Source organism: Saimiri boliviensis, chromosome 6 (assembly GCF_048565385.1).
Source record: "Saimiri boliviensis isolate mSaiBol1 chromosome 6, mSaiBol1.pri, whole genome shotgun sequence".
Taxonomy (NCBI): Eukaryota; Metazoa; Chordata; class Mammalia; order Primates; family Cebidae; genus Saimiri; species Saimiri boliviensis.
Genome location: NC_133454.1, coordinates 68,155,597 through 68,172,045, shown reverse-complemented (window position 1 = coordinate 68,172,045; position 16,449 = coordinate 68,155,597). Strand labels below are relative to the sequence as shown.

Here is a 16,449-nt window from a genome sequence, read left to right as displayed (position 1 = left end):
AGACAAATCCTAGACTAAAGAAACGGGGGAGGCTGGCCTCTGAGAGCACCGAACCGCAAGGCCCCTCCCAGCACCACTGAGGCGCCACTTCCTGTGAGGGATTTGAGGAGGATCTGATCTAGTACTTTTTAGGATCTGCCTGTGTTTTCCCCAGCTCTTGCTGTTTGCCACGATAAAGTGTAGGACGGGGACAGTGTTGCATGCTGTGTTGTAAGGAGAAATTCAGATTTGCCACTTTGGGGGACAGACACCCTGTGGAGGGGCACGGGCTTTTCCGACCTGGGTCCTCAGAGGTGGGTCCGCTCCACCTGCGCTCCGGCCTGGGCAGCGCGCCGGCACTTGGCTGGGGTGGCGAGCGTCCGCCGCGCGGTGGACACACACACCGGTGCCCCACCGGGCGCGGGTAGGGTAGTTCGGCTCTCCAGGGCGGGGTTCGGCAACTTCTGCGCTGGCATCGGCGAGGGAAGGTGCCAGTGTCAGTTTTCAATTTGCTGCTTTCCCCAGAACTCCCTCTCCCGCCCTCCCCTCTCCCTCCCCGCTCTCCCCACCCCACCCCTCCGCAGGGGGAGGCACTGCGAGGGGCGCAGCTTTCTCTCGGCTGGCGCGGGTGTCGGGACCGAGCGGAGCGGGCGCGGTGCGGGCTCATCCCCGCAGGCATCCCCAGCCCGGGGGGCGCGGCGGGGTTCTAGGTGGGCGCCCGCACCCCGCGCCCGTCGCCCGCCCGCCGATATGAGCGCGCAGTCCGCGCCGCCCGCCCGCGGGCTCGCTCCGAGGCAGCGCCGGGAGAAAGCGGCGGTCAGGGATGGAGCTGCTGCCATGACAACCCCGGCGGTCGGGGCCCGCGCGCGTCGGGGCTGCTCCCGGGAGGAAGGCGGCGCGGAGGCCGGGGGCGGCCGCTGAGCGTGGCGTCCGCGCGTCCCCGCGTCCCGTGCCGCGTCCCCGGAGGAGGCGGGGGCCGCCGTCCGCCCAGCTCCCCGTGCGCCCAGAGCCTGCGCCGGGCGGCGCTCCCCGGGCTGACCGCGAGTCGCCGACCGGGCTGCGGAGGACAGCCACCGACTGAGGACTCTGGCTGCGCCGGCCGCGCGTCCCCGCTTGGAACTTTTTGCCGCCTTGGGGTTCCAGATGCGAGACTTGGGGCTGGGGGACACGTACATCTGTACATGTGTGTGATCTAATAAAACATTTCCTCCTCTTCTTGAAGCCGCAGCTTTTTATGACAGCTCCTGTATGTCAGAGACACTTGCCTTCTTCTTTGGGTTATAAACTTTTGATGCCAGAGCACTGCAGAACGTGCCCAACTGAATCTTAAAGTGGCGTCTCGAAGAGAGAGGCAGAGAAAGCGCAATCTGTGACCTTCATCCCCGCACCTTGCTGCCTCCTCTCCCCTCCTGGCCGCCTCCCTCCTCCCCAGGGGAGCGTCGAGAAAGCTCTTTTTGGATGCAGGAGGGGGCATCTGGTTCTGCTAGGCTGGCAAGCTGAGGCAGGATCTGAGGAAAAATTCGTAGACTCCGGAGCGCCTGGACTCCTCTCTTCTCCTTCCCCCTGCTCCTGGCGAGCTCTGCCCCTTCCCTCCTCCCCGCACCGCTTCCCGAGCCGGCTGGTGCGCGCGGGTGGGGGACCAGGACCGTGCGGCTGCCGGAGTTCTGGGAAGTTGTGGCTGTCAAGGATGGGGGTCTGTGGGTACCTGTTCCTGCCCTGGAAGTGCCTCGTGGTCGTGTCTCTCAGGCTGCTGTTCCTTGTACCCACAGGAGTGCCGGTGCGCAGCGGAGATGCCACCTTCCCCAAAGCCATGGACAACGTGACGGTCCGGCAGGGGGAGAGCGCCACCCTCAGGTAGGGAGCCGTCCTTCCGCGGGGGCCCGAGCCCCTGGGCTGTGGTCGCCGGGGAGGGGACGGGAGAGGGGCCAAAGGCTCCGTGAGGGACGGGAGCGCGAGAGGGCCTTGTGCAGGCCCGAGGGGCGCCCGCTTGCGCGTTGTGGGTGCCGACTGCCGTGCCCCTGGACAGGTTTGTCGTTTGCTCTGGCTTTGCTGGTCCGGGATCTTAAGCGTGAATCTTGAGGTCCACGTGTGGGACTCCATGGCTCTATGAAGCCATGACAGGCTAGATTGTCTCCTACGTGGGCACCAAGATGAGAACATGAGGGCATGGAGTTGAAATAGTGGGTGGTTAGCCTGTGCCCCTTGGATGGTTGTCACAGGCCAGAAGTATGTGATGAAGCAGGATACTCCTCAGGAACACCAGGCTAAGCCCTTATCAGAGATGCACCTCAAATGTAAGGCTGTGGAATTACCAGTGCCAGGCCACAGCCCGTTGTGAGTCTGCTCAAGACCCAGCACTCGTGCCAAACCTCTGTGGTGCTCCTGGGGCCCCTATTGTAAATTATGAGAGCAGTTTTATTTTTGCAGACTGGGGCCAAGGAAAGGAAACATGTAGCTTTTATGCAACAGCATCACTCCTATGTGAAAAGCACAATAGGAGAGCTTTTTGTTTTGCCTTAATGAGTTACAGAGAATCACTTGCATGCTCCAGGCAGAGAGGTGGAGAATCTTGGAATATGAACCTTTAGGGACTGGGCTTGCTGCAGCAGAGACTGTAATAAAAATGCAGCCACCACTTTCCACCAGCTCAGCAGATATCATCTTTTATCCCTTTAATGAGGCAGTTCTGGTCCTAGGAGACAGATTCAGGGACGTCCCAGCTTAACTATGTCTCACATTGTACACAAGGCGAATGCATTTGCCCTGCCTATGACTTTGATGGTTATGGTGAAAATAAAACATCCTGACCCAGATTCTGCAGCCAAAATGCCTGGCTTCTCCAAGGAGTGTGTGAGGGTGGGGTTTTTTCCTGTTTCTCCCTTGGCTTTCCTGGTGGAAACTTTCCTGCGTCTCCCAGGAAAGACAGGTCTCTGGGATACTGGAATTCTTTCCTAAGGCCAAGGGTGAAGGTTGGATTCTGTCACTTTGGTGGTTCTAGCTGGATCTTCTTTTTAGTTTAGGGAACAGGTCTCAGAATGCTGTGTGTTGTTTCTCAGAAGTCCGAAGCAAATAGAGAGGCCCTTCCTGGTTGACATAAGGGAAAAGTCCAGGCCATGTGGGTATTGCCCAGGTTGCCCCAGACTAGAGTGTAATATCCCTATTTCATTGCTTCAAAGAAGGTTCCCTGAGGAATCAGGGAACATTTCCCAACACGCATTTGCAGTGGACCAGTTGGCTCAAAGATATGAGTAGCACGTGAGCACATGTTAACCAAGGAAATGTCAGTACATATTACTAGTGTTTAGGGATGTTAATGCTGCCAGGCACCTTTTTACTATCTATTGTACCACTGGGGACAAAGAGGTCTAGCATTGAGTAGGATGTCGGTGTTGAATTTTCCGAAATCCTCTGTCCTCTTTCTGTCCTCCCAAGTTAAACGAGAAATTTGAAAACTTGGGCTTTCTGCTTTCTGAGATGCAATGAGACTCTTCCAGCAGCAGAGGGCCAGCTTTGATCTACCAATTTTTATTAGCTGCTGGCCTGTTTTCATGATCTTCAATTCTAATGTTGAGCAGCTGGGCTTGGGAATGGGGATGGGAATAAAAAAAGAAAAGCTGAATAGTGGCTTTTTGTTCTTTGCAGAAAAAAAGAACAACTTACATGTTCTAGCATCACTGTTATCTGTTACCTGATTGCATGTGTAATTTTTTTAAAAGCACACGTCTCATGTTGATTTTCCCTCTCTTCTGTGAATTTACCCCAGAATAGAGAAATTTAGCACATTTTCTACATTTTAATCTCTTTAAATCCTCATTCTCTTAGCTCATGTCGTCTTCTCTTTTATTTTCTTCCTTCATTTTTATCAGACGCTCTCATAATATATACTTTTGTCTGTTACTCATTATCTTCTTTGTTTTTTGTCTTCATCAGTAAGTATTCTTATTCCTTGAATTTTTAAGATTTTGATTTCACTACTATCACGGTGTTTCTTAAAAGAGCCTAAACATCTTTTGCCAGTTTCTGTATGTCCCCATCTCTCTCCTTTTGTTTTCACACTCTTTTGCTCTATTGGTTAACGGTCTGTGCCCAACTTAACAAACAGCTGATTTGCCAGTACTCTGAGGGAGAGTCCATGCTTCCAGTTTCCGGAAGCCCATGGCCCCAATCCTAGATAAATGTTCCATGTTTTATTTGGTGGCGAGTTTTGCTTTATAAGTTGTAATTCTAAAGTATGTTTTCTTACTTTTTTGTCTCCTTAAAGACATTCATTAGGGATTCATTACCTAGGAACTGAGTGTTCCAAGTGTATCACATGTTCGGAATCCACCAAAAAGCACTGAATGATACCCAGGCCCATCGGCCACAGAAAGCCCTTTTAATGTGGGCTGTTCTGGATTAAATTATCTCGAATCTGTTTCTAAATCTTGATTGAAGTCCTGTAAGGAGGCCAGAGACACAGTAGGAAGAGCAAAGGAGTCAAGAAACCTGGGTCTGCCTTTAAATTTCCCAGTGAAAAATTGCACAGCTTAGAGAAGACTGATTTCCTTCATTTGGGATATCAGTTTGGTTGTGACAGGTCTTTGATTGCTCTGAAGGACGTTAGGAAGTACTGTGCCGAAGAATGATACTGAAGTTTTGAACGTGGATGAAACTCATTTTCTATAAGTGAGGCAATATTATCTTCCTCATAACTACTTCATAGGGGTACTTGAAAAGTAAAAATAATTATTTGAATATTGAGTTATTTTGCCCTCTTGTAAGAGAGATGATATGGAAAATGAAGGTGCTATTCACTATGGTTGAATTATAGCTTCCATGAATCTGATTTGAATTCATTATTACAAATGGGCCCTCTTGGCCAGAATCACTTCATTACAATTATCTGCTGTTGGGTTCAAAATGTTCTGTGCCTCTCTGTTAGATTAGATATGACAAGAATCTAGAAGTCATGTATCCGAATCAATACCCACATGGGGAAAGGAGCCCAGGATGCTCAGTGTGGTCAGCTGATGTCTATTAAGCCATCTCAGCAGAATGGATGATGGCCAGCTGTGCTTTCTTCATAGGCCTTAATCTCTTCTAAGTTCGCCTGAGTTCCTCTGCAGGTCCACCTCATCTATGTATACAAACATTTTGAGGGGCTGTGGTGAGATAGAGGCAAGGTTGTTGCTGTAACCGTCCCACTCAGTGGGAAAAGTTCCCACCAACATACTGGGTTTTCTTTGTGTTTTGCTTTTGTTTTTGTGTTTTTTTTTTTTTTTTTTTTTTTTTTTTATTTCAGTGGCAGGATAATCAGTTTTGCTGATACAGGCTTGCTGATCTGGGATTATGCTTAATGGCTCTTTTCTAAAATGTCCCTGCGTTTTCATTTGGAGTCTTGAACTAATCCATTCAAAACCAAGTATTTGAGGTTTAACTACTGCCATGGAATAATCTGAGCAGGGGATTTTGCCAAAACAACCTGGGCAGTAAAGTTTCCACAGATAAAGTTCTGTTGTTTGCCTGGGTGTGTTTCTGTACTTTGCACCCACTTTCAGCTCCTTTTTCTGTTATGTAAATTAGAAAATTTTCAGTAGCCATTAGACTATCTAAAACACATGCATGATTTTTCCATTTCACTGTTTCAGCTGCCTAAGCTGAATAAGGACTGGGCGAATGCAAAGGCGTTCCTCCTAGTCTGGGAAGACAAAGACATTAAAAGACACTCAAGCAGGGACAGGTCCATAAAGGACCTCTCGACTAGTGGCACTAACCTAGTTGGAGTTATCTGGGATGCTTTTCAGAAAAACCATTGCGGGGCTCCCAGTTTGATGATGTCAAAATTCCTGGGTTTGGGCATGGATGTAGCCACTGAAGGCATCTTTTCCCATATTTCTAATGTGGAGCCAGAACTGAGAACACTGCTTTAAAGCCTTTTCTGGCCCTAGAGCCTCTAAGCAAGGCTTATCCAGTGTCCCTGCTTCCCAAGAAATCATCTTCCCCATGTGAGGCTGCACCTCACTGGCTATGTTAATGCCCTAGAAAGCTCTGTGTTTGGGGGCCTCGGCACCTGGGGTTGAGTCTCACTCTACCTCTCACTAACTCCACGACCTTGAACACTTCAATTGAATTGTGTACATATAGGAACAACCTGTCACATCTGGTCTGCATTATCAGATGAAAGGAAGCACATGGGTTGTTCTACGAGCCATAAAACAACATATATGTGCAAGTTATTACTAGTACTAAGTTGAACTCCTCAATAACAACTGACAATACTCTCAAAATTTTTCAGTTTCATCAGCTGCATCTTGTTCTTCTTCTATTCCCACACTTACACACAGCTTTAAAGTGTGTTAGTCTTTTCACAGTTCTACCCAGAATCTTTTCTGCTTGTGGTCCAGAATTGCCCTCATCAGAGTTCCTCTCGCTGCAGAACTCTGTTCTAACAGTTACATACTAGGACCTGCTATTTTTTCATGTGTGGTTATGGTTAGTCTGGGGACTTCTGGAGCTTAGGAGCTGTGCCTTATGTATTGAGTATAGATACTGTGCTGAATAAAGGATTAAAAAAAGTAAGTATTGGTTTAATGCTTTAATCCATCTTAATGGGAAGCAACCACTTCCAGTATATTATTGTCTCTACAGCAATGTATCTAAACAATTTTATTGTCTTTAAAATATGATCCTGGGACATTCAGGCACAGCAGTTGGTTAGAGATCTTGGAGGCTTGAGGGGCTTTTTGGATTCCACTCAAATCACTTGCCAGAGGGGACAGTTGAATCCACCAATGACTGCAGTCTGATCCAAACTATGCAAAATCTTCATTATCCCTGAAGGCAAGACAGCAAGCAGGGTGACAGAGCTAAGAGCAGTATTACTACTGCTTTTGTGCAGCCGTGGAGGAACACCAATACTACCTGGAAAGCACACCCATCTCTGTTGAGATTTTTCTGGTGGGACCAAGGAGATACACAGGGCGGGGAGGCAGCAGGGAGGTTGGCATGTCCTGGGTTGGGTCACGGCTGCAGAATGTAGCAGGCCTGAAATAGCAAGGCTGGCTTGACTCTGTGACACTCTCTAACGTCTCTGATTGGTGGGAATGTGTCTGCCTCCCCCAGCACACCACACACACACACACACACAAACACACCCCATACACACACACACATACACACGCACACACACATACACTCTCTTTCTCTCTCTCTCTCTCTCTCTCTCTCTCTCAAACAGGCCATGGGAGAAGATGTTTTAAAGCAATAGAAATACAAGCTCCATGGCTTTCTGAACCTTTCTGGAAAACTCAACAGCTCTTATCTAACCCCTTTGGGTAATTGTTTAACCTTTTTAAGTAAATTTGGCCCTTGGGCTCAGTTTAGCTCTGTCTTTCTCATTTCCTTTCCTTCTGGTTTCTAAAAAAGGACTCTGCCCTTGGCCCACTCACTGTGCTCACTAGGTGGCTGGCTCTGAGGGAGCTGGGGAGCCTGTCTGGCAGGCTGTTGTTATGGATCTGATGGGACCCGGCAGTGAGATGCAGTGGAGGGGAAGAGTCAAGTAGGTCTCATTTGACCTTCCCAGGGGAGGACTTTTAAAATTACTTATTATTAATGGGAAGCTGTCTTCAGTCATGAGATGAGAAGAGGGAGTTACAGTCCAAGACATCTTTAGGCTGGCAGAAATTTGCATTGCCTAAGTTAGGAACCAAATGCTAACTTTTCTTCATTTTATTTCCTTCTTCTTTCTTTAACATATACAAGATAGCACCGAATTATTTCAGGTTGGTTTGTATTGTTTGCCCTGAATGAAGGAAGATGCTCTTGCTCCTGTTAGGTGTAATTGGAGCTCAAGTTTGCCTGAAACGGGTTTGGGGGAGGGGTGCACTCTTTTCAGCATGATCCATTCTCAGGCCCCTCTCCTCTCCCAAATAAATGACCCTACCTACTTGATGCTTTTTATACCCTGGTATATTTTCTTTTAAGAAGTGGAAATTGAAGATGTGATATCTAGGCTGCTCAGCACTGCCTAGCCTAGACTTGTGTATAGCTTTCCTGGTAGAGAAGTTTAGAGAAAGGAAATGTCTGTACCTTGTGCCGCTATAGGATAATACAGCAAAGCCTTTGACAAAATTTGCAAGAGCACAGGCGTGAAGGAAGGTTGTAGGGTGGGGATGTGGTGATGCTATTGAAACAAACAAAAGCTCCTATCATACATGGCCGACTCTGTGTCAGATGCCACATTAGTTACCTAACATTTCATATAATTTTCAAACCATTACAATCCCTATTAACAGTCTAGGGGTCCAGATTTAGAAAAGTTAAACCACTTACCTTTGGTCACATCATTATCATATGTCAGAATCTGCATTTGCTCCTAGAAGACCTTTACGCCTCTTTTCAGTTTCATAGTATATCTCCCTTCCTCAGATATAGAGGACAGAGAAAACTTCCAAGTGCCACAAGCAGAAATAAACCAAAGACACCCTTTCTGTTCCTGAAGGTCAGGAAATCTGCATTTCATTTGAAGGCTGCAGCCGTCTGCTGTCTCGGCTTTACAGTCTTCTTGCTTCCAGGGACTTCGCTCCCTCGCCCACACTCAGGTGAAGCCTATCAATGACTACTCTGAGGCTGGAAATGATGCTCAGTGCAAACACTGCACAACGTGGCACCTGCCAGGGTCCAATGCGCTGCCCAGGAGACCATTGTTGCTCATGGCTTTGAACCCGCCCCAAACATTGTGCTATCCAGTTGCTTGACCTCCATAGTACATATGGAACCTCAAAGGGCCTACAAACTAAGACAATATAAGCCTGTCATTTCTTGGTAAGAACTCAAACAATAAGACCTGTGAAGAAATCAGTGATGCCAGAGCATAGAGGAAGGAGAAGTAGTTTGTTTAAGCCCTAAAATATGTCACTCCATTATCCTCCTTCCCATCCTTATATTCACATTTTAATTTAAGACTTTGAACATAGAGAGTACAGGCCTTGCCATGGAATCATACCCCAGAGGAAACCATGTGACTAGCTTTAGCCCCCTGGTCCCTGGAGATACATAATACTTAAATCAAAGAGATGCTGAAGGCCTTGACCTGGCTTCCCATAAAAGTGCTGATGAACAACATTTTTAGAAATTGCTTTTGAATATTAAACATTTTCAGTGGGTCTGAAGATTTATGGCGTCTCAATTAACCAAGTTTCCATTGCATAATCAGAATAAAGAATGTTATCAGTGGCTGTTAAGTTTTCTGGCTAGTCCGCAGAAGACAATTCAATTCACAATTACCCAAAATGCAATATACCAGCAATGAAGAATAACAGAAAACAATGTTGTTGTAGAAGTAATTACGCAAAAGAGAGAAAAATGAATACGATAATTTTCTATTTATTGTGAATGCCATGCTGGAAAAAAGTAGGTGTAATTAGAGGAAGATAAAATGGAAACATTTTCTCAAAGACATTTCGGAATAGTTTCTGAAGTTTTGGAGTTTGTTGTATTGTTTCTATTGAGCCAAATTTAATTTTAAAATATGTAGCTTTAAAAAAAAAAAAAAGGTGGAATTTCACTCTTGTTGCCCATGTTGGAGTGCAATGGAACAATCTCAGCTCATGGCAGCCTCCACCTCCCAGGTTCAAGCGATTCTCCTGCTTCAGCCTCTTGAGTAGCTGGGATTACAGGAATGTGCCACCATGCCTGGCTAATTTTGTATTTTTAGTAGAATCCAGGTTTCTCCATGTTGGTCAGACTGGTCTCGAACTCCCAACCTCAGGTGATCTACCCACCTTGGCCTCCCAAGTGCTGGGATTACACGCAGAGCCACTGTGCCCGGCCACTGTTGTTTTATTTGATTCCTGTATGTGTTTGTCACTACTGGCTGAGGCAATTTTCATAAATATTGACGAAGGACACGAAAAGACAGAAATGACACAAATGGAATTATACATGAAAGGAGAGAGTAGCAGAGAGATGTTTCAGAAATAGAAGTTGAAAGAAGGGAAAGAAAGGAGCTAGAGAGGAGGGACAGTATGTACCTGTGAGAAAAACAAGCAAAAAAAAGTCTAAAGTGGAATTACTGAATAGTCAGAGGTAGAGAGAAGGAAGAAAGGGGCCAGATAAGAATGCCTGGGCCCCATGGTGGCTCATGCCTGTAATCCCAGCACTTTGGTAGGCTGAGGTCGGTGGATCACCTGAGGTCGGGAGTTCGAGACCAGCCTGATCAACATGGTGAGACCCCCATCTCTACTAAAAATACAACATTAGCCGGACGTGATGGTGCATGCCTGTAATCCCAGCTACTCAAGAGGCTGAGGCAGGAGAATCACTTGAACCTGGGAGGCGGAGGTTGTGGCGAGCCGAGATAGCGCCACCGCACTGCAGCCTGGGCAATGAGAGTGAAACTCTGTCTCAAAAAAAAATTTAAAAAAACCAAACAAACAAACAAACAAAAACAATGCCTGTGCCCTACTTCTGAGTTTCTGGGACATGAGAGCCTCTTCTCTGACTGTCCAGCACGACGTATATCCTGTTGTCCAGCACCCATTCTAAGTCGAGGCAAGAATATTCGAAGGATCTGTTCTCACCTGCTGCTACGAGTCCTACGTGTTCTGAACCTCTGTTTCCATCTGCCCTACAGCTGTAAATCTCCCTCTTGTCACTGGGTCTTAGTCCCCATCTTGCTAATCCATACTGGTCACTTACCCCAGGCCCTGGGTGACTGGGTACCCTGCCTTGTCCTGCCAGGACCTCTTCTCTGAGGGTCGAAGCCTGCCCTTGACCCCTCTCTGACCGGCCTAGTGGTTCCAGGACTTTCAGTGTTGCTGTCTCTCTTTACACAAAGGATGTTTTTGGACACCACCTCACATCCAGGCAGCATGGGAGGTCTCGGCGAAGTGATGTTTGCTGATGTCTACCCTGCTCATGTGCAATTAAACGGTTTATTCTGAGACACACAGCGTGTGTCTCAGGTATCTGTCCACCTTGACCATCCACTAATGTCTCCTGGTTGCTGTTTGGAACCTCCTGTGTTGGAGAAAAAAGAGTCAACATCTGTACACCCAGGGAATTGAATAAGTCAGGGATTTATGAGGTCTGGGCTCACAATGAGATATTGTGTGTAAGGCACCCTGTATAAGAGGGAGGAATCACGGAACTCAAATTTGTACCGCCCTGTGCTTTTGTATGCCATTTCTGAAGATATTCCTCTTCCCATTGTCATTTTTATTGCTTCTCCATGCTCTTTGTTAAATGCATTAATATACTCTATTTATCTTGTGTTCTCAGAGTCCAACAGAATACCTAATGCTTAGTAGGTGCTCTAAGTTTTTTTGAAAAGATGAATGCTTCTCCTTTATCGCTATCTCTCTCTGTTTCTTCTCTCTCTCTCTCTCTCTCTTTCTCTCTCTCTCATACACACACACACACACACAGAGACACACACACACACACACACACACACATCTATCTTTTCTCATGGAGCTATTCTTACCCATGTTGAATAATTAATTACAACCATAGAGTCTGGCATTTGAATCCTAGTTGAGATACTAATATCTCCCTAAATAGTTGGCATTTCCCTTGTCCTTTCTCTGTCTGCTTGTTATAATTGCAGTATTTGACAATCGCACAATATCACTGCAGCGACAGGCAGGAGATTGGGACCATTTGCAAGGGAAGTGTATCTGCTTTCTCCCCTTGGCCAAGGTCACATAATAGAGGCTGGCACATTCTGGAATAATATCTGCAAATTCCAGAGGTTGGAAAAGCCAATGTGAGTCATCTCTGAACATTCCAGAGGGCATCTCAGGATGCAGGGATTCATGCACCCATCTACTTGACCCTCTAAAATGCAGCTGCTTCGATCACAGGCTCTCGTTTTGAGGCCCCTGAATAGGTATCAGCAGCAGGCCTCCTGCTGTACCTGTGCAGTGGAAACAGAATGTTCTTGATTGCATGCTCTGTTTTATGATGGGCAAGTCAATGGGTGCTTAGTGAAATGTAAGATCAAGTATAACCTCTATCAAGTGGTTGAGAACACTGACTTTACAGTCAAAAGGTTCATTTCAAATCCCAGCTCTGGTACTTAGTGACAGTATGTGGTTGGACAAGTGACTCGATTTTTCTAAGCCTCAATTTCCTGGTTAAAAAAAAAATAAGGACTAGATATCCACTTCACTGGGCTGATGGGAGGCCGTAAATGATATCAAGTTTGTAAATATCTTGGATTAAATCTTACATGGAAACAACAGCACAATAAACAGTTGCTATTAAGTTAAATATATGTATTACTGAATTCACAATTTATCCATGCAGCATTTATTGGGTACCCATCAGCATTACTCTAAGCAGTATGGAAATTATAGTTAAATTAATTCTAGACTCTCTTCTCTGAGCATTCACATATGTTAAATAAGTGAATCTGTTGGCAAAACACAGATCCCACAGAATGGGAAGGGGGGATGGAAGAAGAGAGAGGGATAAAAAGACAGGGAGGAAGACCATTTGCTTAAAGTAAAATGCACCCATATTAGCATTCACATCACTATACTTGGACAAATATATTTACACATGTAACCACCATTTTGCTAGGTATAGAACGCATTTGTTACCCCAGAAAGTTCCTCCATACCCCCGTTTTTATTATGGTAAAAATGCCTGGAATGTATCATCAAAACTAGTTTTAAATATACAGTTTGGTGGCTTTAAGTACGTTCACATTGCTGTGCAACCGCCACCACCATCCATATCTAGAACTTATTTCTTCTTCCCAAACTGAAACTCAGAATCCATTAAACAATAACTCCCCATTCTTCCCTCCTCCAGCGTCTGGAAATTACTATTCTATTACTATTATTACTATTCTATTCGACTACTTTTCTTTTTGTCTCCATGTTTTGACTGCATTGAGTACCTCAGATAAGTGGTGTTTTACAATATTCATCCTTTTGTAACTAGCTTACTTATTTATACATATTACCTTTAAGGTTCATCCATACTGCAGCATGGGTGAGAATTTCTTTCCTTTTTCGGGCTGTATTCCATTTCATGTATAGGGCATGTTTGTTTATCCATTCGTCCTTTGATGGACGCTTGGATTGCATTCACTATTGTGAGTAATGCTGCTATGAACATAGTTGTACAAATACCTGTTTGAATCCCAGCTTTTAATTCTTTTGGTATATGCCCAGAAGAGGAATTGCTGGATCACATGGTAACTATACGTTTAATTTTTGAAGGAAATGCCGCACAGTTTGGTAGAGCCATTTTATATTCTCACTAGCAATACACAAGAGTTCCAATTTCTCCACCTTCTTGTCAAACCTTTTTCTGTTTTTATTATGTTCATTAATAGTGATTTTAATGGGTATGAAATGGTATTTCACTGTGATTTTGATTTGTAATTCCCTGTGCAAATTGATATGCTTATTGACCATTTGTATAACCTTCTTTGGAGAAATGTCTATTCAAGTTGATTGCCCATTTTTAAACTGGATTGTTTCTTTGTTTCTCAACTGTGGGAGTTTCATATATTCCAGATATTGACCCTGAGGAGATATATGATATATGACTCACAAATATTTCCCCCCATTCTGTGGATTGCCTTATTATTCTTTAGATAGTGTCTTTTGATGCAGAAAAGTTTAAAATGTTACTGTAGTCCAATTGATCTTTTCTTGTTTTTTCCTTTTGTTGTCTGTGCTTTTGGTATCAGATCTAAGAAGGCACTGACAAATCCAATGTCATGAAGCTTTTTTCCTGTCTTAAAAAAAAAAAAGGCTTTTATAGTTTTAGCTCTTATGTTTAAGCCTTTGATCCATTTTGAGGGTTTTGTGTGTGTGTGTGTGTGTGTGTGTGTGTGTGTGTGTGTGTGTGTATGTATGGTGTAATATGAGTCCAACTTCATTCTTGTATGTCAATACCCAGTTTTTTCAACACCATTTGTTGAAAAGACTGTCCTCTCCCCATTGAATGCTCTTGATACCCTTGTCAAAAAGAATTTGAGCATATATTCAAGGGCTTATTTCTGGGCTCTTTATTTAATTTCATTGGTCTGTATGTCTGTCTTTATGCCAGGACCACATTATTTTGATTACAGAAGCTTTGTAGTAAATTTTGGAAGTCAGGAAGTTAGAGACCACTAACTTTGTTTTTATTTTTCAAGATTATTTTGGCTATTTCCAGTCTCTTGAGGTTTCATATACATTTTAGGATCTGTTTTTCGATTTTTGCAATGGAAGAAGTAGATTGCTTTGGATTATATTATTTTGACTATATTAAGTCTACCAATTCATAAACACAGAATGTCTTCACTTATTTTTTGTGTTATTTAATTTATTTGAACAATGTTTTGATGTTTCAGTGTACAAATGACTCTTTCACCTTCTTATTTAAGTTTATTCCTAAGTAATTTATTCTTTTTGATGCTGTTGAAAAAAATTATTTTCTTTGTGTTTTCAGATTTTTAAATTTATTAGTTCTAATTGTTGTATATGTTTATGGAATTTTCAGAGTTTTCTACACATAAGATTATATCATCTGTGAACAGAGATAGTTTCACTTCTTCCTTTCCTTTTTTGATGCTCTTATCATCTTTATTTTTATTTTTGTTTTTTGAGAGAGAGTACCACACTCTCTCACTCTGTCACACATGCTGGAGTATAGAGACACAATCATGGCTCACTGCAGCCTCAACCTTCTGGATTCACGTGATTCTCCCACCTCATCCTCTCAAGTATCTGGGACTACAGGTACAGGCCACCACATTAGGCTAACTTTTGTGGGTTTTTTTTTTTTTTTTTTTTTTTTTGTAGAGACAGGGTCTTGCCATGTTACATAGACTGGTCACAAACTCCTGGACTCAAGCTCTCTGCTTGCTTTGGGATCCCATAGTACTGGGATACAGGTGTGAGCCAGTGCACCCAGCCTGTCTTTTTCTTTATTGCTTCAGGGAGAATTCCCAGTGCTATGTTAAGTAGAAGTGATAGAAGCAGACACTTCTGCCTTGGTTCTAATCTTAGAAGAAAAACTTTCCATCTTTTCTCATTTAGTATGTTGAATATGTTTTAGGAGAGAAATGTTTACATATGGCCTTTATTAAGGTTACATACTTTCCTTCTATTTCTAGTTTATTGAGTATTTTTTACTATTATTGAAGGGTGTTAAATTTTGTCAAATGCATTTTCTGTATCAATTGAGATGGTCATGTGTTGTGCTGTTTTGTTTTTCCCTTCAGCCTGTTAATGTGATGTATTCATTGATTGATTTCTGTATGTTGAACAATCTTTGCATTGCAGAAGTAAATCTCACTTGGTTATGAGTATAATTCTTTCTTTAACATGCTTTGAATTCACTTTGCAGTATTTTCTGAAATTGGCATCAATATTTAAAGGGACATTGGACTAGTATTTTTGTTTGTTTGTTTTGTAATGTCTTTGTCTGATTTTGTCATCGAAATAACGTTGGCTTATAGTGTGAGTTTGGAAGTGTTCTCTCCTCTTGAAATTTTTTGAAGCGTCATAGGAGAACTGTTAATTTTCCTATAAATGTTTGATAAAAGGCACCAATGATGCTATCCGGTCATGGGCTTTTCTTTTTTGGGAGGTTCAGATTTTCAGTTTCTTTGTGCTTCAATCTTGACAGACGTATGTCTTTCTAGAAATTTGGCCATTTTATCAAGGTTAACAAATTTGTTGGCACATATTTCTTCAGAGTACTCCTTTATAATTTATTTTATTTCTATAAATTTAGTTATACCATGCCCTTTTTATTTGTGATTTTAGTTATTTGAATTTTATTTTTCTCTTAGTCAATCTATCTAAAGTTTTACCAATTTTATCATTTTAAGAAAAAAACTCATGATTTCATTGATTTTTTTTCTATTTTTCCCATTCTCCATTTTATCTTTCCTATAATATTATTTTCTTTCTTCTGCTAGTTTGTGTTTAGTTTGGTCTTTGTTTTTCTTTTCTTTTTTTCTTTTTTTTTTTTTTTAGTTCCTTAAGGTTTAAAATTAGATCGTTGAGTGTTTTTTTTTTTCTTTTTTGATGTAAGTGTTTAGAGCTATGAATTTCTATCTTATCTTAACACTGCTTTTGTTCTATCCTGTAAGTTTTGGTGTGTTTTGTCTTCATTTTCATTTGTAATAAGATTGTTATAAAAATTTTCTTTTTATTTATTTTTTTATTCATTGGTTGAGTGTGTTAATTTACACATATTTGTGGATTTTTCAATTTTCCTTATGTTGTTGTTTTTCAGTTTTATTTTATTCTAATTAGAATAGTTACTTAATATGATTGCTCTCTTTTTAAATTTACTCATACTCATAATTTGCTTTAACATATGATGTATCCTATAGAATGTTTTATGTCCACTTGAGAAAAATGTGTTTTCTGCCTTTGCTGGGTGGAGTGTTCTGTACATTTCTGTTATGTCTGATTGGTCTATAGTGTTGTTCAAGTTCTTTATTTCCTTATTGATCTTATGTCTGTTTGTTAC

At 43.2% G+C, this 16,449-nt stretch overlaps 1 protein-coding gene across 7 annotated transcripts in view; it reads left to right on the top strand.

The window, feature by feature from the left end:
* OPCML (opioid binding protein/cell adhesion molecule like) overlaps nt 1-16,449 on the top strand; it is a 1,153,658-nt gene that overhangs the window by 594,798 nt on the left and 542,411 nt on the right. For 3 of the 7 annotated variants that reach the window (XM_074400890.1, XM_010334342.3, XM_074400891.1), the window contains exon 1: nt 782-1,833. In XM_074400890.1, the coding sequence (XP_074256991.1) occupies nt 1,667-1,833 (167 nt within the window). In that variant the 5' untranslated portion in view covers nt 782-1,666. Of the gene's footprint in view, nt 1-781; nt 1,834-16,449 lie in introns of those variants that run through there. The other 4 variants (XM_003923495.4, XM_074400892.1, XM_010334345.3 and 1 more) reach the window with 2 other exon arrangements.